Source organism: Nanorana parkeri, unplaced genomic scaffold, assembly GCF_000935625.1.
Source record: "Nanorana parkeri isolate BGI_ZX_2015 unplaced genomic scaffold, ASM93562v1 scaffold52, whole genome shotgun sequence".
NCBI classification, from domain to species: domain Eukaryota; kingdom Metazoa; phylum Chordata; class Amphibia; order Anura; family Dicroglossidae; genus Nanorana; species Nanorana parkeri.
The window spans coordinates 1,805,631-1,832,710 of record NW_017306320.1 but is presented as its reverse complement, the minus strand read 5'-3'; the positions used below and the strand labels follow the sequence as shown (position 1 = coordinate 1,832,710).

The following is a 27,080-nucleotide window of genomic DNA, read 5'->3' as shown; positions in this document are numbered from 1 at the left end:
CAGCAGTTTCATTGAAAGCAGTATGGAAACCGCGCTGATCAGCAGGGAAAAAAAGGGTCAGGGAGCAATTCAGGCGGGAGGCAGTTCAGATCGCATGGCCGAACAGTCCTGGTGTGAACGGAGCTTTAAACAAATTCTGTCTAAACAAAACAATGCATGGGCTTCCATGCAATATTTGATCTGTTTAAGAGCCCGTTCACAACAGGCGCGGATTTCAAAAGGGAGGTTGTGGGAGTTTTTAATTGCGTTTCAGTGCTATAACGCAATTTAAAACGCTCATAACCGCACTGATGAGAGCGGCAAAAATAGTGGAGGGAGCAGTTCAGTCGGGGCAGCGATTCGGATTGCGCAGTGAAGGGGGCCTTAGATTTGTTTTCAGACAATGAAGCCAAAAGCTGCGTATTTTCAGGTAACCAAAACATTGTAGTTACAAAGCTTGTATTCACAATGATCCATGAAATGTTTGTTATAAAAAAAAAAAAAAAAAAAAAAAAGAAGCAGAGCTGTAGCTATAAAAAGAAATAGCAGCACTCTATAAAATAAATTATTAGCGGATAAACTTGAAAGATACAAAAGCAGGTGTCGCCACTAACCATTTGTAACATACACAACTCCAGACATACACAACGGGCCTATTAAACACACGCACACATGAATAGAAGTGTCTTCACTTATTTTTTTTATAATTCACCACTGGATAAATCCTGAGGTTCCGCAGAAGATAAACAAGCATGTGAGGGAATTTATTTAGGAAATGTGGGCGATTTTATTCACAAACTATGCTGGTCTGTAGCAATACAACATCACATTAAATAATCACAAATTCAAATTTGTTCATTTTCCAGGGTGCATTGCTTTAAATCAAGGAAGCTTTGTAGATACTTAAATCAATACTGTGGAAATACTTTGTAATGCATCAAAAGCTACTTTGCCTTTAAAAATGTTCCATCATGATAGTAATTAGAATAGAACTATGGGGTAAGTGCTTTTCCCCATAGTTCTTAGGCCTGGTTCACACCTGGGCGTTTTGTAGCGCGTTCCTACGCTCTGCAAAACGCTCAAACACCGAAATCCCATTGTTTCCTATGGGTATGGTTCACACCTGGGCGAATTACAGGCCGTATGAACGCGCTACAAAAACGCTCTACGCCCAAAGAAGTACAGGAGCTTCTTTGGGGCGTTTTTGTCGCACGCTTCCATTGGGATACAGCCAAGTAGCCCTCGGAAACGCGCGTTTGTCGCGCATCTTTTTTTTTTTTACAGACAAACGCGCATATTCGATACACCTAGGTGTGAACCCAGCCTATGGGACTACAAGGCCATACACCCCCCTACACTCACCCGCCCTGCACGTCCATGGGGGTGAGCGTACTTGTACGCTGACAGGATGGATCCGGTCTGCCTCCGAGCCAGGAAACGCAGCCCTACGGACCTGCACTGGAGGTGAGCGTAGGGGGGCGTATAGCCGTGTAGTCCCATAGAGAAGGACGGGGCTGCGTACTAATCACGCCGATTCCAGTGTGAATGAGGGCTAAGGGTCACGGGAGGACATATACTAACCTCCTTCCGTGACCCAAAGCTCAGTATATTGCAGGCTATTGCTCTCGGTATACTGAGACCGCCGCTGTCGAGATCCACACAGCTGCGCGAGTGACAGCAGGCTCTGCCTATCTAGAGGCAGAGCCAGCTGTGCCCGCCCCCTCCCCCTCCCCGTCCGTTTCTCCACTCATTGCTGGAGGATCGGAACAGGGAGGGGAATCCATGCAGGGAGCCGTGAGTGAGTCACCACTCTCTGCAGGGAGATGATCGAGAAGTGAGCGAGCGACGGTATGTGTTCGCTCACTTCCCGATCTATAGGGCCGACGTGTGACAGTTTCCTTGTCACACGTCGGCTCGAACTAGGAGGTTTCAAATCGCCCACATTTCCTAAATAAATTCTCCTTTAACTGTTACATACAAGATTTCTCATCCAGCTATTGCTGCAGAACCAGCACCAGTTTTGGTTATTTGGAAATGGCGGCCTTCATTATGGATGGAAATCTCAACTATGACAGGTTCACTTTGGTATTCTCCCTTTCGCTGAACGTCAGTCTAAACCAACAGCATGGGGAGCAGGCAGGGTCACAAAAAGAACGCTGGCGATTTTTTCCACTACACATGTTATATCAATTTATAAAACTGAGTGGGTAATATAAATGACCCCCTTAGAACATCATTTTGCATTCAAAATCCATTTTAGTGTTGTAATTTGCAATATGCCATGAAAGAGTTCTTAGGTTAATAAAGTGCTGCTTCATGCCTTAAGGTAAAATATTCAGTGTTTATTATTTTACCTCTAAATAGATTAGTTAGCACACCTCAGACCTAAACCAATATGACTCCCTAGAAGCCTTCTCTGGAATGCACACAGCCGGGTTCAGTTTGGTACACATAAAGAAGCCCATTCATTCCCACCATCGCTTGTGGCACAAACAAGCAAAAATCCCATTTATGGCTAAAATGACCCAGTAGCTGGGTCATCTTACTCAAGTCACAGGGAGCAGAAAGGATTGTTAAACAGATTGTTTTAGAAATGGCATACGCTGGTTTGTCTAGTTTATAATGCTGTTCCTATTGTAACCAATGCCTCCTGAATTTTAATGTATAAAGCTTGTTAGAATATGCACGAATGCTAAGAATTCTCTTTAAGCCATGGAGGTACAAAAATACCTTTTCAGTTTCCATCTTGCAACAATTTCGAGCCTCATTTGTGAATTAAGAATTAACAACGTACTAAGAATACATTTCTCTGCGACTGACAATGGAGAAAAGAGAATGGACCTCTTAAAGAACAAGCCACATCTTCACACAAAGGCATTCTAGTAAAGTAAAAGAAGGGTGAGCAGATGTTTTACCACCAATCATTCTTGGCAAAACATCTGCCAGTTTATAGCCAGACCCCACATACAAAAGGGCAGGCCAATCAGCATTCCAGATATGGTGAAACTACAAATCTCAGCATGCAGCCACCTCTGAGAGTTATGCCTGTTGCGATCAGCCTCTTGCAATGCCTCATAGAATTTGTAGTTCCACAACAGCTGGAGCATCAAGGTTGCCCACCCGTACCATATAAAGTTCATTTTGATATCCACATTCATCGTGTATGTCTCTGATCGAATTAGTGTTGAACTTTGGACACAACAACTCTTACGTATTCCTAAAACAGCCGCATTATCACTGTGCTTCACATTAACCTGAGCATAGCTATGGCAGGGATCCAACAGGCCCCACCCACTACAGGCTACAGGAGAGGGTGGAGACCAGACCAGTCCCCCTGCACGAGCAAAGAGCGCAGCAGCGACTGGTCTTTATTACAGGAAGCTCCTACAGAGGAAAACGTTTCACACTGGATTCCTGCAAAGATCTGGAACAACTACAGAAAGCACACCAAGATTCAGGTTAGAATACACGTCTCTTGTATTCAGACAATATTTGTTTTGCATGGAGTTCAGCTTTAGGGCTTGTTCACACTGCGTCCATTGTGTGGTAGTGTGCAGAAAAACATGAGTTGATTACCTGATAACTCGGTTTCCAGGAATCTTCCAGGACAGCCATCGAGATATAGGCTCCTGAGTCCAAAAGCCCCTTAAACATTCCGGCTGACTCTTTTGCAACTATTTTCTCTAAACAAACTTTGCACAAGGGTTTGGACCATGAAGCTGACATTTTTGCAAAGCAAGAGGCACACTTCTTCCCTTTTGGGCGAGAGCAACCTGCTTCAGCGAGGGGCTTGTCCTCCACGGCTCTGACCTGCGTAAGACAAGAGTGACGCCATCAGCCAGTGCTCTGCCCGCATGCAAACCAAGTTACACATAACACTACCCAGCTTGTCCTGTAAACAGGCCCCCAATACAAGCCAGGTAAAGGAAGGGGAGAATGAACAAAAGCAAACTCGCCTACCTTAGCGCCCGTGCCATGCTCTCCCAGATCTGGAGTAGCAGCACCCGGCCCGGCATCTGTGGGTATCTTGCAGCTCACTGCCGACCACGCTATCGGCCCTCTCCTGACGTCCCCACCGGCCGTATGTGGTCTAGGTCGGTTATGGATAGTGTACAGCAGATGAGTGGACCAACTCCCTTCACCGTTCACGGGACACTACTGCCCGATTAGTCGTGGCCGAGCGGCGTCTGCTGTTATCTGAGCTCACAGCTCCTTATGTGTCTCCGGCACGAGACTGCTTCCGAACCCGGAAGTGGCGCGCCGGAAGTGCGTCACCGCATGCGACGACGCGGCACGCACTACGGATGGCGCCGGCGCCTAAAAAGTGACGTCACCCGCCACATTCCAGCCTTCCACCACCGACACCAGCAAGGGGCCCAGAGACGCTGCAGCCCCCTAGCGCGAGGCCAACACCCCCATGCTGCCGAAGACTGCACCGCTCCCCATACCATCAGGTAAGTGCCCCCACTCTGCGAGGTATCCGGGATCCCTGGACTACAGCCCCCAGCTGCCTCCAGTCCCCATACCCCTCCAATGCTGCCCCTGTCGTCGCCATCTCATGTCCACAACAGGGGCTCACGCACACTCCAGGTTATTACACCTTGCCACTGCTTTACACCAGGGGGGGGCCACCATCTGGCGCCTACTCACGTGCAGGAGGATGGTTGCCTTCCCTGAGTGATGGAAGGGAACCTTGGCCAGAAATCGGGTGGGGGTCCGATAGGGAATCCCTGTAGGCACTGCAGCAGGTAAGCCTGGAGTAGGTCCCAATGCCTAGCAGGGTAAGGCTCAGCCCAAAGGCAAACAAACATGAGCCCTAAAAATAACAAACATTACGATGTCCCTGTGTAGCCGGCGGAAACACAAAAAAACTGACTTGGGATGGAAGGAGGAGTCTATTTATTTAATGTGGTTGATGTGTTTCCTGTTGCAGGCAGGCGGAGCCTATATCTCGATGGCTGTCCTGGAAGATGACTGGGGAAAACGCTGCTCATGTATGGTGTGCACAGGGCATATAAACAATTGCTTTCCATCTACCTTGCTCACATTATATGTGCAGTGGTGTGCAGAAAAACACAGCTCAATGAACATAGAGTGAGCAAGCTCTTAAAGTGGGCCTAAAGTCAAATAGTTCGGCATTTCAAGCCGGTGCTCCCATAAAAGCTGAATAGAGCTCTGAAATCCCTACTTCTCAGCTGATGCAGGCTGAGTCTGGGTGCCTTGTGGTCCTCACTGCTACTTTTGCTTCTTTGTTTTGGCTGTGGTGAGGCCCTGCCTCTGAACACTTGAGCCGTCAATCAGTTCTTACACCTCACAAACAGCCATGGCAAAGAGTGGAAATGAGTGCAGAAACTGGTAGGACCCAGAGAGAGCCTCATTCTGGCTGACAAATATGTATTTTGACTCACACTTTTTTTTTTTTTACAGAGAGAGCAGCTTTGAGCAGTAGTCTAAAAGTCAATATTTGACTTGTCTGCTAGGATTTTTATAGGTTGTTATAGCTAACTGCCCTTAGCATATAATTGTCCTGCAATATAAAATAGTTCTGTAACCCTTACAGTTCTGATCACTAAAAGCAGGAGTGGACTAATCCCAGGAGCCAGGTAGCCAATGCGCCTAAAAAATAACAACAGCTGGAGCCTAACTTTTAAGGTCTTCTCTAGTTATTGTCAATGGAGCCGACTCCAGGATTAGGCAGTCTGACTTCTGAATACCATATTCATTTGTCCAACCATGACCTATGGAAAAACTAGTCGTGAGAGAAGATTCCATTACTGGCCTTGGTTGCCCTGCTGTCATCTTGCTTATGTCTACATCCTTGCCAAATCTTGCAAGCAGTTGGGAACGAACAAGACAACTTTTTTTTTATACATTGCTCTGAGGTCAGCATGGAAGAGCCTGTAATCTTTCAGCTGGGTACTAAGATTCATTATCAGATCTGAATGAATGCCTCGCTCGAATCCAGCTGGCAGGGAGAGAGTCAGTCAACTGTCTTTGAACTTTGGGGCTTCCAGCTGATGAGCTGTGATCATGGGCAGAATCTGGGCACTGTTTATTGAGGAGGCTTTACAGAAAAACATTAGGTGTGGGCCTGGATCCAATCTACATGCAGCCATTTGCAGAGTGAAATTCTGCTCATGTATCCTGAATATCTGTACAAGCCATCGAAGTCTTTCTGTAATTATAGCATTACTATCCCCCGGAATTGCCAGTGACAGCTGGTATGAATTGCCAGCTCTATGCCCGTCACAACACCTGCTTTACTCAAGGATGTTAACCTGGAATAACCCATGAGGTTATTTTACAATCCACTATAATCTTCCAGCTAGCAGTTGTGCAACGCTGGTATACGTAAAAAGCTTTCTATGTTTCCAAAGTTACAACACAAAATTCTGAATACATGCCAAAAAATACAATTTCTTTTTAAACTAATTTTACGGCTCCTTAGAGGACGTTTGAACATGTCAGCAAAAATCCACATCAATATTTTTTTTTTGCTGGCCAATACATATTGGAAGATCACAATATATAGGCACAGATAGAAGATTATACCAGAAAGTTAGAAGAATTGTCCCGTGTTCAGCGCTCTTCGAGGGGCCGTGGGGGGATGAAGATTAGTCGGGGGAAGGGACGTGGATGGTGGTGAGGTAGGAAAAAACAGGGGAAGGACTGTATTTGGTGGGATCTATTGCTGGTGTGCAGCTTCTGTTAGGTCCGGACCGGGGTGTCAGACGCGTGTGCTAGAAAAACAGAAGCGCCACAACCTAGCGCAATAAAAGTGTTGAGAAGGTTAAGGAGGGGTAGTGTTGAACTCACCTGCGGTAGGGTGGACACTCATTAAGGCCCCTGAACTCGTTGTTCAGGGGTGGTGGGAGCGATGGAGTACTCTACTTCACTAGGCGGTGGCGCCACCCCCGAACAAAGCTCTCAACTACCTATGCGAGCGAGTACCCACTCCATCACAGTAGAGGACGGCTTCACCACGCCTGCCAACCCTGAACATCGCTCCCAACCACCTGCCTTAACAAGTGTCCACCCTACCGCAGGTGAGTTCAACACTACCCCTCCTTAACCTTCTCAACACTTTTATTGCGCTAGGTTGTGGCGCTTCCGTCTCCCACCTTCTGTTTTTCTAGCAAAGATAGAGGAGTATTGACAATAACATTTAAATCAAGTTTTGAGAGTTTAGTACAGGGAACCTAGTCTAGTTGACCCGACTTTGAAGCCTTTAAAAAAACTAGGGCTGCAACAACTAATCGACATAATCGATTATTGAAAAAGTTGTCAACTTTTTCAATAATCGAATAATCGGCTTCCGATCAGTTGGCCCTGTTCACGGCTCCACACACGCTCCACACACACGCTGCGAGCCGCACCTCCTCCCCAAATCACGCTCATCGCTGCCAGACCCGCCCACCTGCATCCACGCTTTACACGACGCACCTCCTTCCCGCCTCACACTCACCGCCCGCCCACATCCACAGGGACGCGGGGAGATGTAGTAAGGAGGAGCAGGTGTGGGGGGATGACAGCCGTCGACAGACAGACCCGATCTCAGAAGCAAGTTGCTGGAAGACTGCTCAGGTAAGCCTGCACTTTCCCCCACATGGTGCTCTATAATGTATTGCTGGGATTTGTAGTCCTCTATAGCTGATGGTACATTGTGCTGTATATTATACATAGGAATACAAATCCTAGCAATACATTATACACTGTATGTATAATGTACTATTGCTGGGATTTGTTGTACTCCTCTATAGCTGGTGGTATTCTGCACTGCGCTGTATAGAGGACTACAAATCCCAGCAATAATACATTATACAGCACCATGCGGAATTCCACCAGCTATAGAGGAGCACTCCTCTATAGTTGGTTATATTCTGCATTGAGCTGTATAATGTATTGCTGGGATTTGTAGTCCTCTATAGCCGGTGCCATTTTGCATTCATTGCTGTATAATTTTACACTTTCCATTTCACTATATTGCACACCACACTATTTTTTTTCTTTTTTAGTTCAACCGCTCCAAGCTTGCTCCTGATGGACTGCAATCTCAATACAAACTAGTAGTCCCATCACTGGAGCCATTTTTTAAAATGTATTTTATTGTTTATCCGATTAATCGAACTTAATAATCGGCTAACTAATCGATTTTGAAAATAATCGTTAGCTGCAGCTCTAAAAAAAACAACTATCTTTTTGGACCCTCATGCCACACATTAGTTTTACTAACCTACAACAACCTGTCAGGATTGAATTGCTGTCTGTGCCTCAGCTGAGGGGACAGACCTCTCTCTCCATCCTAGTAGCCATTGTTAATAGAACTGAAAAGTAAGAGAAAAATCCCAAATTGCGAGTGGTCACCAGAAAACAAAATGAGTCAGTTCTCATCAGCAGCATTGACTATTGCAGGGCCACTGGTGTGTTCCGTTAGGGAAGCATTGCAATGTTCCAATATCAGCGCATTGCATTGTTTACATTTTTATTATTTTTCAAACTTTATTAAAATGCCAAAAAATGACATTTGACCAATTTCTATTCACCACAGCACTAGGTGATGAGGTGCAGTGAATCACAACACAGCGAGAAAAAGTACTGCATGTAGTACTTTATTTTTTTTTAGTACATACCACCAAAACGGGGTAAAAAGCATTAGAAAAAAAATTATAAAAACAAATGCCGCCACCACATTCAAGGACTGAGGTAAGCTGCATTTTGTTTTTTGCGTTCAGATATGCATTAGGGTCCCCAGAGGCAGATGAAAGTCTCCCAATCAGAGAATTTTTACCCCAATGTATGAGATACCCACATTTATTGCCAGCCAAAATCACCCCACTGTTAGCACATTACAAATATAACTGCACTGCATTGCTGCACTATTAACCAAATTGCTGTGTAACTGGTTGATATGGACAGCAAAAGCAGGTCATCATTCAGTTAAAGGGCATCTATGGTCAAAAACTAAAAATAAATATATTTCCATAGGTTCTAGCCCACTCCTAATAATAATATCCATCTAGAAGTTTTAAAACTGATTGAAGTTGCCCATAGGAAGTACTTCCTCAAAGCATTGACACAATTTCATGTAGCCCTGGGAATATACACTTCCTTGTGTCCAGGAAGTTGTTGAAAGTGATGGGCAGACAAAAAGGCAGCACTCACTATATAAAGGGGTTTTTTTTCCAAGTAAATCTTGATTGCATTATCAAAACATAACTCTAGTATGTAGTCCTATTACAAGGCTGGTGTTATAACAGGATGGTATATGCTGGGACTTTTAAATCCTTTAAAAGAGAACTATGGCCCAACCTTTTTTGGCCATAGTTCTCTTTGGGTCACAGAAGGACATTTACTATGTCCTCCTGTGACCCAAAACTCAGCATATGTTGACAGCACAGAGCCAAGCTGCGGCCCCCTCACCAGATTGGCAGCTGGCTCTGTCTCTCTACATCCAGAGTTAGCTGTGCCTGCGTCCTTCCGGGTGTCCAGTCAGCCTTGGAGGAACGGAGAGGGAGGAATCCCCGTGGGGAGTCATGACCGATAAAAGATCAGGAAATGGGCAGTCAGCAGCATGTGAACACTCAGTTCTCAATCTACAGAGACAATGTGTGACAGCTTCACAGTGTCACACATCGGCTCCAATTATGGGGAAGGGTGTATTTCACTCTCCCCATAATTCCTCTTGAACCTGACAAATGACGCATGTTTTTTTATTTTGCAGCTTTTGAAAATCACTTGGGTGACCATTGTGTTTTTTTTTTAAATTAGGTGTTTAAGCTGCATCCACGTCATGGACAAGCTGACCACATTTGATTATATTGTACATGCTGCACTCTAACCGCTGACTTCATTGTGCAAACACTTTCTCCACATCCCTGACTGAGACAGCCGTCACAGGTCTGGCTTCAACAAAATCTTTAACCTGCTGTGTGCCGTGGGCATCAGATCAACAATACTGTATGCTGCTGACCTTTGTTACTTCCATTGTTGTAGAACTTTCTGCAGGGCTCAGCAATAAAGCTATGTGCAATCACTGGATCATGAAATGAAGAGGTCATTGTCTGAATCTGAGCTATGTGGAAATGTACAAAAAACATTCATAAAGCAAGGACAAGACAAAAAAGAAGTAAAATATTCAGGTTAGACTTGTGTCAATTCACATCACTTGAAATGCTAATACTTGGCTACAGATAAAGACCCAGTTCATCTAATGGAAATCTTAGTTTTGAGCAGACATTGTTTTGCAATAGCTAAGAAAGTACCTTACTGCTTACGTCTGTGCTCACCCCCTCTTCTACCTAAAGCTGGATAAACACTGGTAGATTTTTGTACGAATGTTCATACGAAAATCCTTGTATGAAACTTTGAGAACACCATCAGAGACTTCACAATGCTGTTTTAAACTTCGATAATGTTAAATTAAAAAAAATTAATGGGAGTTTCTCAAACAAAAAACTAAATTAAGTTCAATGGAGAAAAATCCTTCGATTTTTTTTTCCATCACTCTGGTCAAAAACGATAGTTGATTTCACCCTGTTAATTGGAAAAGCAAATTAACGTTCTTAAAAACAAATTTTACTGGTGTATGGCCAGCTATATGCTGTTTGACAGCAAAGTTTAGACTTAAGGTGACCATACACTGTAGGGATTAAAAAAAACGTACGATCTGCCCATCTTGGACAGGCAGAACGTACTCTCGATCATCGGGCTTTCGATGACCGCAATGCTGAACGGGCAGTGTGAGCGTGCGCACACCGGCCCGTTTGGCATTTGTCTCCCGAGCACCGTTCAAACCAGCCGAAAATCGTACAATTTTCGGCTGGTTTTCTAGCGTGCTCCTTAGACAAATGACGTGCGACCGTACAGTAGAAATGGTCACACGTCTTCGTTCACACTGCTCGATTCTCGTACGATCGCGGGATTTCCCGCGATTCTCGTACGAGAATCGAGCAGTGTATGGGCACCTTAAGACTACATGCTATGCTTTTCTCTTGTTTAAACCTGTTCAGCCATGACTTCCTGAGGTAAAGGTCTAACAAAGGTTTTGCCCATTTTTTTTTCCTTCTACAGGCAGTAGATCTATGCAAAACAATTTTTTTAAAGACCTTTTAAAAAGGGTTTAAACTTACCCGTGTCTTCGCCGCACGCTCCCGTCCGAACATCTGAAGAGTCTCGGGCGGCCGCAAAGGATCTTGGGGCGGTCGCATGCGCACTTCAGATGTTCAGCTGGGAGACGAGGAGAGACACAAGGTAAGTATATGGAGCAGCGTGCACCTGTACAGACATCAGAGAAGAGGAGAACAGAGGATTCAGCTCTGGATCGGAGACCCGCACCAGCGCTGGAGGGACAGCTGAAAAGGACAGTAAAGAAGAAGATGATGATCGAATCAAGAGGCATAATTTAAAGGTAAGTCCCTACAGCAGGATTGGGAAGGGGAAATAAAAAATTCTGACTTTAAATCGCAGCTGTTGTGTACAGCCACCCATAAAGATCAATTACAGGATGCAGCTGTACTAGGGTATACGCCAGCACTTAAGTTAACACCTGCATGCACAGACGTACAACCCAGAACACAGACAGCCTGTGTTCGGGGTTGTATGTCCGTGCCCGATTTTTATGCTGTACAACCTCAGGCACCCGTGTTTACGAGGCCAAAGTGCTTTATTCCCCAGACAGGGTGACCTTTTTCTTTAATTTCACAGAAATGTGGTAATATGATCAGTTTTGATGCAAACATTGCTTAGGGGAGTTCTATGGTTTTGGTTAAAAAAAAAGAAATAAAAAAAAGTTCTTTGGGTTCATGGAATGATCGCTTATTCGTACAAAATTCTGAAAGTCCACGGAATCTACAAGTCTGGTGCCCGCAGTCTCATGCTGATAGGTATCAAACATTTTTATGACTGCAGCAGGGTAGTATGGCACACCCTGCCCAGGTTTGCCTATTTTAAAAAGACAATAGCTGAACAAAGTTTACCCAGGAAAACATGTTTATAAAAGAACTCACATGAGCAAAGAAGCAGTCCAGGATCAGAGTTCAACATCAATGTAACCTCTAATATTCTCTAGTGCCAGAAAGCCATACACAATATTTACACAGCCAAATTAAACAAAATATTGATAACACCGGGCTTAGTAAACTGACAGCACAGATAAGGATACCTTGCAGGCCTCAAGAAACAAACAAGCAACCCAGAGTTCCTGGAATAAGTCAAATTCATGGTTTGTTTACCAAGAAAAAGCAGAGATGTGAAATAACATCCAGCAAGTTATCAGACTGCAGCCATCATCAAATCGGACATTATTTATGTTCCAAATATCACATAACTTTAAGTGTGCATTCACACCAATATTGGAAGGTACTCACAAGTAAAGTCAATGGTGTGTCTGTACCATCCGATTCCCTTCCAATCTGTTGCATTTTTCTTCTTTCTTGGCAAGCTTTATGTGAAATAACATGTCCTGAGTGGGAGAACTTCACTGTAATGGCTTGCGATGCATTAGCATGCGTTTTTGACTCGCTGCATTGAAAAAACAGCAAGAGCATGCTCTACTTTTTTATCGGCGACCACATAACGTTGTGAATGTGAACTGCCTGTGCTTACACCCATTTTTCCGTGCCCTTCCGTTACCAACAGGATGGTAACGCAATGCACCGAATCCAGTGTGAACGGGGTCTAATTATTACAAAGGCAAGCAAAGTCCGATTGCTAGAGTGAGGTTTAAGTAAATCTTGCATGAAAATTAAAAGGTCATCTTCTTTTCAAGCTTCCCACACGCATATATAAAAATGCGAAGTTCAACCTTAAGAAAACAGAGTGCTTTTACCTTCCTGCTTAAGCTGACAACAATGTCTTTCCTGCAATGAAATACCAGCCAGTGTTGTTAACCCAGCCCTTTGGAATACTGAACTCTGCCTACCTCCTCATTAGCCCAGTGATGGTGCCACAGGGAGCAATACTTACTACAGGAACAAGGTAGAAAAAAATAAATAAAATAACACTGGGATACTTTGTAGAGGGGGAGAAGGTTAAGGGTACATTTTGGTAATGCCTAGACTCAAGGGTCCTGCAGGCGCAACTTACCACCACAACCTGGAGCTGTGCATTAAGACAGCTCCATTGAAAATCATTGGCCGGCGACTTCTTACGATATCGCGCGGCAAAAAATGTGCGAAGTCGTGCGGGAATCCGCTCAGTGTGAATGGGGCCTTCCACTTTAAAGCTTCATTCACACTTGCCACTTGTGTTTCAGGCTAGGTTCATACCTAGGCGACACCTCACCATGCGGATTGTCGTGCGGTCAGGAGTCGCCATGGTGTGAACCGATCGCGCTGTGGGTGCCATTATTTTCTAATGGCACCCGTCATGCCGGGCGGATTGCATGGTTTCCCGCCATGATTCCGAACATGGCTAAAACAACCGCGTGTCGTGTATCGCAAAAACAAAAATCGCTGCCTGCATTGTACAGGACCGCGCGATCCCGGGTGTAGTGCAGGTGTGAACCTAGCCTTAATCTAGAGATCTGTCAGGCTAGATGCTTTGTTCATGCCTCTAGATGGTTAAAATGATGCGGGTTTATGCACATCCACACACGTTTACACACATGTAGCCAAAGTCTAATGTCACTAGCTTAGTGAAAAAGACAGTTGCTGATTGGATGCTGCTCTGTCTCAATAGCATTTACTCAAATTAATATTGTTAAAAAAAAAAAAAAAAGGGAGGACTACAAAATAGGCCCCATTCACACCTGACCGTTTTGTAGCGCGTCCTACGCTCAATGAACGCTCTACAAAACGGTCAAAAAAATAAATAGCATTGTAGTCAATGGTATCATTCCCACCTGTCCGTATTTCCGCCCGTTCCGAACGCACTACAAAACGGCCCACGCATGAAAAGGTCCCGGAGCGTTTTTGCTGCGTATTGGTCCGTTTTGTAGGGCGTTATCCATTTGGATACTGCCAAGTAGCCTTTGGAATCGCGCGACGGTCGCGCAAATTTTTTTACCGCAAATCGCGGTAAAAAAACCGAGTGACGGTCGCGCGACAGACGCGCATATTACAATACGCATAGGTGTGAATGGGGCCTAACTGTAGATAACAGTAGATCTTCAAAACCCAAAAATGATGCAGCCATACACTGAAACTTCACTGGAGGTTACGCTATTGCACTGAAAAAAACATGCACACCACTATTGAAGACAAGAAAACACATCAAACCTGAACTTTTTTTTGGATGGACATTCCAGAAACTCATGACCGGTCCCCGAGACGTTCTCCAGATCTCTGCAAGATGATACCAATCTTTTGAACAAAATGATAATTGCAAAAACATCCCTTCTGCAGCTCAACATATCTTTAGTCGGAGCTAACTAGTAGAACTTCATGATAAAAGGTAGATGACACGATTTGCTCATCTTCAGGGCGACTGCTGAGCATTCAATGCAAAGCTTTTTGTGTATTGTACAGCTGGGGAATAACAATTAGGTCTCGTTCACACCTAGGCGTATTGCATATGCGCGTCTGTCGCACGTTTTTTTTACCGCGATTCCCGGTAAAAAAGTTGTGCGTACTAGTAGTCCCATCACTGGAGCCATTTTTTAAACTTTATTTTATAGTTTATCCGATTAACCGATTAATCGAACTTAATAATCGGCTAACTAATCGATGTTTAAAATAATCGTTAGCTGCAGCTCTAGTCAGTTACGCCACAAACTGTACATTATGAACCACGTGTTGACGGAAACGCGGCAAAACACAAAAGTCGCTGCCATATATTTCTAAAGGTACCGCAAACGTGGCCAAGAAGAAGCGCACATTTTTCCTCAGCATTTGCGCGCTTTAAAATGTGGACTCCAAAAAAACCACCTCTACAAAATTTTCTACATGAGCTTTTCTGCCGCGTTTGTCATGCATTTAAGACCCCATTGAACTCAATGGGGACACGTGGCAAACTAAGCACACGAACACGCTTAAACACTGCACGCAGGTGTGAATGCAGGCTAAAGTACATGCCATGCACCTATAGACTATCTGCAGATTTTCTTTGGTCAGATGGAAAAAGCAAAACAGATTCCTCCATCTACACTAAACTGTGTGGATGGAGGAATCTTCCACTAGGCCAAGCTTCAGTATCTTGCTAGTCGGCCCCGGCGGCTCTCAAAATACTTGAACAATCTGATTGGATGCAGGCATTGTTCAGGTATTTTGAGAGCCAGTGGGGCCAACTAGCAAGATACTGAAGCTTGACCCAGTGGGAGATTCCTCCTTCCACACAGTTTAGCGTAGATGGAGGGACCTGTTGCACCTTTTCCATTTGACCATAAAAAAAAAAACTGCAGATAATTTATGTGTATGGCCAGTTTAAGGCTTCTACGGGTTAACTGAGATCTGTTGTGCAGGATACTGGGCATCAAAGAAAAAAGGAACAATTAACAGTTTAGCAGACATTGTACCCTGGCTGCTCATTGGCATTGCAGTTAGCTGAGAAAATATACTCAAGTATGTTTTACAGATCAATTTAGTTACAGACTAAACCTAGCTCCCATGGTAACCAAAAAATCCCCCTGACCATAAGAATCACTGGCACTTGGTTTCCCAGAGCAAGGAATCTGCTGCTGTTGATGGTATACTGTTTAAGGTTTACTTCTATGCCTCCCAGCAGCCAGGCATGGTGATAATCATTATTTCACAAAGTTCTGCCATGCAGGCCTATTGTCTGATGGGGACCTGGTCTATTATGTGACTTGTAGGGTTTATGGGAAACACACACACACACACACACACACACACACACACACAATCTGCTGTGAAGAGGGGGACTCTCAAAGCGATGTGGTGGGGTAGGGAATACATATATTGTGGCTGTGAGGGGTTAAAACAAAAGACAGGCCCAAAAAAACAGCGGCTTTTTGGAAAGATATGTACAGGCCTGCAAGAATGCATGCATTTTTGTAACATATGCCTATCCCACGTTGTTCAGTCACACGCCTCACAAAATAAGAGAGCATAGCTTGACTATTAGCACAAGATTTGATTTTCTAATAATGTATTCATCATATGATGTACTGCTATAGGCGATCACATGACATGATTGCACAAAGATACATTCTGATACTGCTAAAAAAAAAAAAAAAAAAAGAAGATCACAATGCAATAAAACACTGCAATTTTTATAAACATTACACGCTAGCATACACAGGAATTTGATATCACTAAGTGTACACAAATCCAACTCAAAATTTGATACGCGCGGCAAATACGCCCCAAAGAAGCTACTGTACTTCTTTGGGCGTAGGGCGTTTTGCAGCGCGTTCCTACGCGCTGTAAAACGCCAAGGTGGGAACCATGCCCATAGGCAATCATTGGTTTTCACATGTTGAGCGTTTTACAGAGCGTAGGAACGCGCTGTAAAACGCCCAGGTGTGAACCAGGCCTTGCAGTGCAGTCAAATACATTAAAGAGTGCTGTAGTGTATACATACCTTTCATGCATAGCACACAATCGATTTAAGGGCCCATTCACACCAAGTCCGGATCAGATGCGGTATATTACATTTTTCTTCTGCACCAAAAATGCATCCCAATGCATTTTTAAGTGATTTTTGGGCTCTGTTCACACCAGTCCAGTCTGTCCCAGTGCAGGAGGGGAAAATGCGGCATGTCACATTTTGCCTGTACTGGAACGTGGCACAAACTCACTGCAACAGAATGCAACAGAAGTTATGGCATGGAGCAGGAAGAGATGAATTTGCATAAAGACATTAAACCCCAAAAAAGATGAAACGCATCACAAACACACCACGTTTGCAGAAACGTGTGCAGATCTGGTCCGAACATGTTGAGACAGGGCCCTAAAGGAGTGCTTGGCACACACTTATGATGCATGCCAATCCTTACCCTTGGCCTGAAAAAGCTTTTCCATTCCCTACCGCAACAAATAAGCCCCCCCCCCCCATGTGGTCATCTCCAGTCATACAACTGGCAGGTGTTCAAATGTTGGAAAGTTATCAAATGTTGAAAGACACAGAAGTCCGAACCTATCCACCGTCCCCGATCTCACCACATACAGCCAACTGAAGACACAAACATCACCGCTATGACTATTACTTCCGGAGAATAAATTCAACAATTTGTCTTAGCCATATATTATCTGTGACATCTGAATTTCATTTTATTTTCACTGAGCAACTGCCAAATGGGAAGAATATCTAAGCTCATATAGGACACAAGGACTGTTCTCAATTAATATTTCCAAAGAACGTTCTATAGAAAATAAGGCTGCAGCACTGGTGACTGTCTGTTCAGGATTGAATCACATAAAGAAAATCTACAGTGAGAACACATACACAGCTGGGGAGATGTAACGTACATTTAAGCCCTGTTCACATTGAGCGATTTATCGCGCGGTAATTCCCGCGATATCGCTGCAAATTACCGCGCGATATCTCGCTCCAATGCATTTCAATGGGGCAAAGGGTCCTGCTGTCGCGGGTCGTGTGTCGCTACAGCAGGACCCTTTTTGGAGAGGATTTAGCCGCGATTCAAGCTTGCTCAATGCAAGCTTGAACGCGATATCGCGCGGGAAATCTCGCGATGTCGCGCAATTTGCATATCGCGCAGTGGGAACGGGGCCTAAGCAGGTGATTTTCATATAGACAGCCTGCGCCATAGATAAAAGTCGACTGCAAAAATTACTGCACCAAGAATGTATTATGTGTGCACCAATTTTTATTCAAGCAAAGTCTGAAATTCAGTAACCCAATATATTGAAAGTGGAGAAAAGAAAAGTGCCTATGCCGCTCTTATGCCCCGGGTCACAACTGTGCAACGCAATCCCCGAAGGGTATACATGGTTTGCACGCATTAGGGCCGCCCATTCATTTTAATGCTGCTCAATGCACGACAGCTGCACCATGCACCAAAAGTGCATGCACCTTTACCAAAAAAAAAAAAGCATGCTACTTTAGTGCCATGATTTTGGCAAGCTACAACACGTGTCCCTTGACAGGCATGTTTGAGGTGCCATTTGCACGCATGCAGAAAAGACTAGTGTCTTAATGGGCTGCAGGAACACTTGCAGGGTTATTCACAAAAGGGTGAAGAGTTTGGAGAAGGGAACAATCTAGGCCAAAATAGCGGATTTGGAAAACTTCTCCAATTCAGCTCAATTTCCAGTTCAGCTATGTTGTCCTAGATTGTTCACTTCTCCGGCCTTCTCCAAGCTCTTCACCCTTTTGTTAATAACCCTGTTGAATTTTGCACACGTTTTCCCCAGCGCACAGGTATGAATCAGGGCTAACAAGTGTTTTTCATTCCTATATTGTACTTCAGAAGTGACAGCTGGAATCTGATTCGTTGCCTTGGATAAACCAGCCACCATCCTTTCCTCTGGTTTCTATTATTTGGCTCCACAATTGTGCAAACAAACTGAAATCATAGCCAAGTATTCAGCAAAAAATTCAACATACACAAATCTACTTCACATTGCAATTAAAACAAAATTAAAGAGCTTGTTAGTTAATAACACATCATACTCTAATAGATTCATTAGGTGTATGGGGGGATAAATATATCACCATTTCACACTTTACATAAAATAATTAACACAAAAGCGGAAATTATCAGTTGACACAAATAAAGTTATTTGATTTGTACCTAATAAAACCCACACTTTACCAAACATATCCTAAGGGCCCATTTACACCACATCACAAGTTGCTTCAACACAAGTGTTTTATGCATTGGGCGCCAATACATTTCTAAGACCCCACTCACACTGAGCGGCATGGTGAATCACGAGTTTTTCCACGCGATTCCGTGCTGAGCGGCATTAGGCTACAATGCGCGATATTGAGCGGCAGTGCACATTTTATCGCGCTACGTAGCGCGACTCTTGGGAGGGACTTTGTCACGGTTACATTGGGCGGTGACCAATCAACAGCGGTCTTGATGTGACATCATTCTTTCCTTCCATTTTGCAGTGCAAAAGTGACCCTTCTGTAGCGCAATATCGCCGGTAATTGAATCTAATGGGGCCGAATCGTACGAGCGACAAGCTACACGCGACATTGAGATGTGAACAGCTCCATTGAAATGCATTGGACAAGCTACATAGAGCGATATGGCGCAGAAATCGCGCAACAAAACGCTCAGTGTGAACGGGGTCTAAGGGAATATTCACACTTTGCACTGCTTTAATTTGGGTGCGTTGTGTTGGGGCAGCACATTGCGGGCACGTTCACATCCAAGCGTAGTGTTTATCATTTGTGGGCAACCTAGTGTGCATTACTGTGCGCTAGGTGTGATGCATTACCATTCATTTGAATGGCACCCCAATGCACCCCCTGGCTGCCATGCACTCGAATGAAAGGCAACACAATGGATACAGTGCATGCTAGCATGCATTAATCGCATGGAATCGTGCAATTAATGATATGCTTGGATGTGAACAGGTCCTGTACCAACAGGTGCAGCACAATAGTGTTAATGGGTCCCAAATGGGCTTTCAATGCACCTCGACATGTGAAAAAAATAGCTCCGGGTCTGTTTTTTTAATATGCACAGAGCATTTACATCAGTGCATTGCAGCGAATGGTACATGCGCGTTTGGTGCACAGAGCGCATATTGTGACACACACACACTGGGGGGAATTTATCAAAACTGGAGCAGACAGAATCTGGAGCAGATTTGCACTGCAACCAATCAGCTTCTCTTTCTTTCATTTTCAAATCTTACCTGAGCAAACTGAAGAGAGATGCTGATTGGTTGCCATGGCCAACTGCTCCAGATTCTGTGTGCTCCAGTTTTGATAAATTCCCCCCACTGTGTTGTAATAAAGCTCAAAATACAACCCATGTCTACCTATGCTGGTACTGCAAGGCATTATGGAAGGAGTGTATAACCTAAAAAGGAATAATGGATGTACAAGTTACCACTTTCATAAATAAAAATGACAGGACTGAAACATATAAAGCCATTATAAAATCAGTTCTTCAGCAACAAAATGTAATGGGTATGAATTAAAACATTCCTTTTTTTTTTACTAAAGCCCATGAATTATATTATGGAGCCTGTACATTAAACCATGACAGAACAGTAATGAACGCCATCACATTTACCATAAGATTTCCTGGCCTAATACCCAAAAGGATTAAGATTAGGATGGTCAGCATGACTATGAATGCACGATTAGCCTGAATGATCAATCTGATCCCACCACTAAGCTGGAAGAAGAGAGGGACGATACGTTCTTCCCCGAGCACCACGCTACAAGCAATGAAGATATCTAAATTGGTGACCGTCAGCTCCAGATACTTTGGATTTCACATGTTTTACATGATAAATTATTCAAGGCGGGAGAAATCCCAGGAGCCAGGTCGCCAATGCTCCTTCAAAATGACAGCTGGCGCCTAACTCTGAGGTTTTCTCAAGTTGTTGTTAATGGATCCTAAAACAAATTTTGCTGGCTCCTGGACTGGGCAGGATGACTCCATATTGTGTCCACCCCTGACATACAACACACACAGCGGTAAAGTAGGAGTCGGCTCTGCTAATACATAAACGGAGACTAATCACAGACCATCAATATTTCATGGCAGCAGAGAACTTTGTCTGCTCAGATGAAATGCTGTCAGTGGAGCTGGACATACAACATGGGTTGAATGACAAAAATCAAAGAATGACATATATGATGCTGACTGTCATTAGAAATAACAAAGCATTCTTTATTTATCCAAGTCCTGTCTGTAACATAGTTATAGCTCCTGCTGATCCCCCCAGTAGATCCATTATTTTTCTGCTTCCTCTAATAGGGTGACAACACTGTTCTTTCCTAAGAAAAATTGGTCAGCATTGTTGTCACATTATGTACAGGGAGTCTTAGATGGACATGTAGTTTACCCAAGAACAAATTAAAGCCCCAACAGTAGCTAAAAGAATAACTCAATTCAAAACACTTTTGAATATGAGTATAGAGGGGGACAGGGGGGATATGTTAGTTTAGGTTTTGTTTTGTTATTTGCCATCTGTGCCCCATTGGGGAGATTTCCCTTCACGTCTTGCCCCATATCCACAAAAGGAAGTAAGAGGAAATCCCTGGCTGTCACCGGAATTAGTGTCCCCATTGGAGGATTTCCCAACTATTTCTGTTCTGGTGACAACTCACTATTTGAGATTGAAGGGTGAATCTCCCTAATGTGGACAGACAAACAAGTCCCTTGCCCCTCTATCTAAAAGTAACAAAAAAAGAAAGAGTTTTGGCTTTATATTTTTTTTAGTCTACATTTGTTGAAGGAGGTGGGTGGAATAGTGTCAGTCAAACAGCGACAACAGTCAATCAGATGTAATCCCTTTTTGGGTATTCTGACAGCTATGGTGTCGGCTGTCAGAATACAATGGCTGTCTGGGGAGATTCCTCCATCCGCTCTGTGTAGCATGGATGGGGGTACTGAGCAAGTCTTAACGTATGGTCAGCCTAAAGAAGAACTCCAGAAATGTAAAAAGTTAACCCTTGCAGGGGGCCAACCACCACTCAGCAAGGGTTAAGTATGTTTTTCCTCTTCTGTGGTATGTCCCTTGGCATCCTCACATCTTATGCAGGTAAATAGACCTTACATAGATGTAATGACGTCAGCAGGGATTAGACTCCGGGGGAGAAGAGTCTGCAGGGTCTGGTCTAGCAGCCATTGGGTAGCGACGTCACGAGCACACCATATTGAAGTGAAGCCAAACGTCTGTTTATTGACGCTTTATGTAACAAGAAATGATAACATTTCGGGGCCACACAGGGTCCCCTTTATCGGGCTTGAAATGGTCTACCAGCCAGACAGCATCGAGTGAGTATATTTCTTTTACTTTCGCCACCAAGACCAAAAGGAGCAGGAATGTAAAAACATACCCCTTGCACAGGGTGACCCCCACCTAACATTTCACACGCCTGGAGTCCTTCTTTAAGCCCCCGCTTACACGTGTGATATGATCTGAAGCACTTTGCCCATCACGCAAAAAAAGGATTCCAACTATTCTCTATGCCCGCCGTTTGCACCCATGCCACCCGCTTCCGTGCGTCTTGGGAAACAGTCCTGGTACAACTTTTGCTGCGTTCATAGCCCCGTAGGACTTCAAAGGGCACGCATGAAAAACATACATTTTCATGCACATGACAACAAGCCTTTATACCCTATCAACCGACGCTTTATTTCACTTTCATTGGTCAACACAAAACACACAACAAAAATGTGGGGAAAAAAACAAAACTGCATGAAAATGTGGACGCACAAGTGTAAAGGAAGACTACAAGTTCTTCTCCCTGACACCTCGGCATGAGATGCATGACACCCCGAGGTGGCTCCCGTCAGGCGGGCGTTGCAGCGACTTGACATTTGGTGTACCAAGTAATACAACTTTTTATCCCTGTGCTGCATCGCCCGCCAGGAGCGGTCCTGGAGTGCCAATCAGAATGAAGGGCAGCGCACCTAGCATGCGCTGTGCACTAAACACACATCCCATGCGTTTCACTTGACATAATGCATGACGGCACAGAGGACGGTGTGAGTGACCCGTGCTCCATCTTACCATAGACTCTGACCCAGCCCTGCTGCTGGCACACGGACTCCATCAGGATGCGGTCCAGGATCCCTCCGGCCCCCCCTGGAGAGTCCTCGGGGAGGAAGTCCCGGTCCTGGAAGCTCTGGAACAAGTCATGTCCGCTAGATAACGAGTCTCCCCCGGGGGACAGATCCATCATGAGCATAGCGGGCACACAGGGCCGGGCTCAGCAGCTTCCTCTCCCCTGGGGGTCCAGGGTGCTACTCTGTGTCTGAGGGAAGGTAAAGGGGGGGCTGGGAGTGTCACGGTGCCCCGAGCTTGGCAGAGCCTGGCATGGACAGAAAAAAAGGGGAGGAAGGGCACACGGCAGCACGAACCCCACGGCGTTTCCTCTTCTGAGGGGGGTCACAGCCGGGAGACTCCCGTGTATGATATCCTGAGGCACGTGACCGTCCACAGACCCGGCTCAGCAGCACGCAAGCGTCAGCCTAGCAACGTTGCCGTGGTGACCGTTCTCACTGGCAGCTCCAGAGTCCTCTTCATACAGCCCGGCGGAGGCAGCAGAGGCGGCGGACGTGTCTCCAGGCTCGCCAAGCTCCAGTGGCATCAGCGGCATCCCTGGGAGATAGACAGGAACAGCTAACAACCCGCCTATCCACTGGAGGGGGGCGGGACCCGCCTCAAACAATTGGGATGCTGGAGCACCTATCTCATCGATAGAGATCAGCAAGGGAGGAAAAAAAAAACGTCCAAAGCGCCACCTGGTGGCTGGAAGTAGACATTGATTCAAATCAGCTTTTCTCAACTTTTTGGGAGCTTCTGGGAGAGTTGGGATGTCTGTGGGACCCAGAGGCGTATCTATAGAAAATAGCGCCTATGGCAAGCCCAGAAATTGTGCTCCTTTCCAAAAACTGACACCCATATTTTAGATAACTTTATCAGAATATCAAATCAAAAAAATGCAAGTCGAAAGTACAAAACCTTTGGGGCCCCCTGGGTAACTCTCTCTGTAGCAGCTGTCAGTGTCAACGGTGACAATATATAGTAACATATAGACAATTGTGCTGCAAGGGGTCAGAGATCCCCCTCTATTGTTAAAGTGAATAGTCGATAAGGCTAAACCTATATTCCTGTGTAATTCTGAGAAAACACCACCCCAGATATCATCCAATGAAAATACAATGCAAAAAAAGTTAGACCGCTCTAGGTAGGATGATTGAATATCTAGTTGTTTTCTCTGAAACATCTTAGAGCATGTATATAAGATTTACAATTAATTTTATTATAACAAAAACAACACAATCTATAGTAAATACCGAACACAAACATCAAAACAGTAACAGAAAAAAACATAGTAACATAGTAGGTATAAGGATGATATATGGCGCTTCCCATATCCCTGTATATTAAGTGAAAAAAGAAACTCATCAAGAAGTTTTTTGAATTTATCAACCCGATCAGCAGTTACCATTCCCTGTGGAAGGGAATTCCACAATTTCACTACTCTCAGTAAAAAACCCTACGAATTCTAAGATTGAACCCCCTTTCCTCCAACCTCCTGCTGTGTTGCCGTGTTCTCAGCACCGTTTTCAGATGGAACAGTTAGTTCCATCCGAAAACGGCATATTGTTGCCCCCATTGATGATTTTGAAGACTGCAATCAGGGCCGGATTAACTCTCGCTCCTAAAATACAAGGCCAGGTTCCTCAATTTACTTTTTGACCTGCAGGCTGCATACAAGTAATCTCAGCAACATCGCCGAGATCACTTGTAGAAAATGAGCGGCGACTTCCTGCAAGGCTAAATGTAGAAAAAAAATAACCGCCTGGCGCCCTGAACTGCATGTCCCAGGTGTCGGGCAATAGGAATTCCACACCCCTGCTGCCCCTCTACTCCCTGCTGCCACGGGGCCGGGCCTTGGTGGCCTTGTGGGAAATCCGGCCCTGAGTGCAATAAGGTCTCCTCCTAATCACCTCTTTTCTAAGGTGAATAAGTTTACATTTTGAAGGCAGTCTTCATAACTTAGACTTTATATCCCTTTAATTTTGTAGCCCTTTGCTAAACTCTCTCCAGCTTGAGGACATTTTTTCTGAGAGTTGGCACCGCATACTCAAGATGAGGCCGATTTTATAAAGTAGAAGTATTAGTCTTTTATCCCTTGCTACAATCCCTCTTTTGATATACACCAGTATCTACATTCCTCTACCTCGGTATGGACTGGAAGAAGAGTCTGCAAAAGTTTGAGCATTGCGTCTGGGATCCACTGATCATGGTTACAATGATTTACTACAGGGGTAGGCCAACTCTGACCATCCAGCTGTGGTAAAACCACAAATCCCATCATGCATATGCCTCTGGGAGTCATGCCTTTGACTGTCAGAATCTTGCATCGCCTCAAGACAGGGATTTGTAGTTGCACCACAGCTGGTGGCCCAGAGTTTGCGTGCCCCTGCTTTATTGGTTCCAATGCTTTATTGTTTTATTTTTTTATTTTGGGGGGGGGGGGGGCATTTTTAAAAAGAAAAGGTTAGCAATGGCTGCCTCCATGTCCCTTCACGACAGATTTCCCTCAAAGAGACACTGTCACTTTGCAAACTGAAATAAACTAAAGCCAACCTGTAAAGAAGCAGATGTATACTAACCTCTCTGGTAGCCAATGCCTCAAAACTCCACCTTTTTGCAGATCTCTGGCTGTTGCTGGTATCCAAAACTACAAGAAGCGTGGCATACCTGTTCCCCTGCATTGCATTGTGGTTCCTGCCACTAGCAATTACATCTCCATAGTGACATAAGAGCTGTCAGGAGGAACCACAATGAGCAGCGGGGAAACAGGTACTTCACATATCCGAAAATGTTGGATACTTGCTTCAGCTTCAAAATGGGCCATAAAGCTAAGACTTCAATAAATGTTTAACTGTGTTAACCTTGAAAATTATACATTTCTCTACAATTCTTATAGTTACACAGGTGAGTAAGTGTTTTTAACTGTTTGTTCGGAATATTTAACTATTTGAGCCCTGGTTTGCACCTGTGCGACAGTGCAAGTGGGGTTGTATGCATTTTACATGTATTAAGATGTGTTCTATTCGGACGGGCCCAAACATTGAATAGGCTGTCCAATCTGCGACAATTGCAACTTTTTAAAAAATGTGCCGCACCAAAATGCATTGTACTTTTGGTGCACTACAACACATGTGCTTTAGCAGGTGCATTTGGGGTAACATTGAAGTGACATTAAAGTTACAAATATTTCTCCCCCCCCCCATGCTGCATTAGGACTTACCTTAAATCGGTGGTTCTCAACTAGTGGCTCATGACCCCATGTTCAGTGGGTCACGACTCCATGTTCAGTGGGTCGCTACATACCTTTTACTACACTATGTGAGAGGCTCCTCTGCCTCCCCCATAGCGCAGCACTGTCAGTTCTCAGGCCGAGTAGCCATTTGAAATATGTTGCCTGCCGTCGAGCGTCAGCTTGAGGTGGGGTGGGCTGGGGGTATGGCCATGAGGGAGCTCCATTTATACGTACCTTGCTTACAGCTTCCTCACGTGACCGGATTTTGGCTCCCGGAACCTCTGCAGGTAGTGCAAAGGAGCTGTACAAGCAATGCACATATGGATTGAACTCTTTCACAGCACAGCAGCCCACACTGAACCCCTAAAAATGTTTTTTCGGTATGTGTGTGTGTGAGAATGTCTGTGAGTGTGTGAGATTGTGTGTATCTGTCAGTGTTTTAATCAAAAAGTACCACACAATCACACCTACCGTTTACTCTGGTAAAGGAGGTGCATTGCCATTCATTTGAATGGCATTCATTTGAACGGCACCCCAAACACTCTTCCAGCCCACAGTTTGATCGCTTGCACCGGAACGTGCAGTACTGCAATGCCGTGCATTCCAGTATGGGTCGTGACTTAATGACCAAGGAAAAATGTGGGTCCTGAAGTTATACTGGTTGAGAACCATTGCTTTACACTATACTGCCTTCCCTTCCCATAATGATTTGCAGGTAATGCTGCAAAGTACATGGTCCCTGTACACTATACTGTCTTCAGATGTCTGTGTCCAGCTGTAGAAAACAGAAGCATTAAACATTAGCCTTTTTGTGGGTTGTACAACATGGGTTTCCGTTTACTTTTATGTCATGATGGGGTATGGGTAGTTTTTGCAGTGAGCATATCTTACTGATGACGACATTCAAGTTTTGTTCACCACACGGTTCATCAAATCTTCATTCATCAAGTTTGGAGCTATGTGAATAAACTGTCTTTGTTCTTTGCAGCCCCCACACTTCCTTGTATAAAGTAAATTTTCAAGAATGTGTTGGCAATTATCACATTTGCCTGATAAAATAGAATAAAATGGAAATCTCATACATGTTTATAATTACATTTTACTATTACACTCTTTTTTTTTTTTAGACGCTTACCTGAGCTGGCCTTTTGGATATAACTAAATATCACTACTTCAATTCCTGTATGGCCCTATGTATCTTATTTATAAGCAGTTAGTACTGTCAGTTATAGTACACTACCAACATACAGGCAATTGGTACA

At 44.5% G+C, this 27,080-nt stretch overlaps 1 protein-coding gene across 1 annotated transcript in view; it reads right to left on the bottom strand.

The window, feature by feature from the left end:
- The window catches only part of RASAL2 (RAS protein activator like 2), a 302,004-nt gene extending 278,808 nt beyond the window's left edge, over positions 1–23,196 (bottom strand). The window contains exons 1-2 of the mRNA XM_018575279.1: positions 22,822–23,196; positions 22,551–22,754 (exon numbers count right to left, since the gene is read on the bottom strand). Coding sequence (XP_018430781.1) covers positions 22,551–22,728 — 178 coding nt within the window. The 5' untranslated portion in view covers positions 22,729–22,754; positions 22,822–23,196. The remainder of the gene's footprint in view (positions 1–22,550; positions 22,755–22,821) is intronic.
- Positions 23,197–27,080: the final 3,884 nt, after the last annotated feature.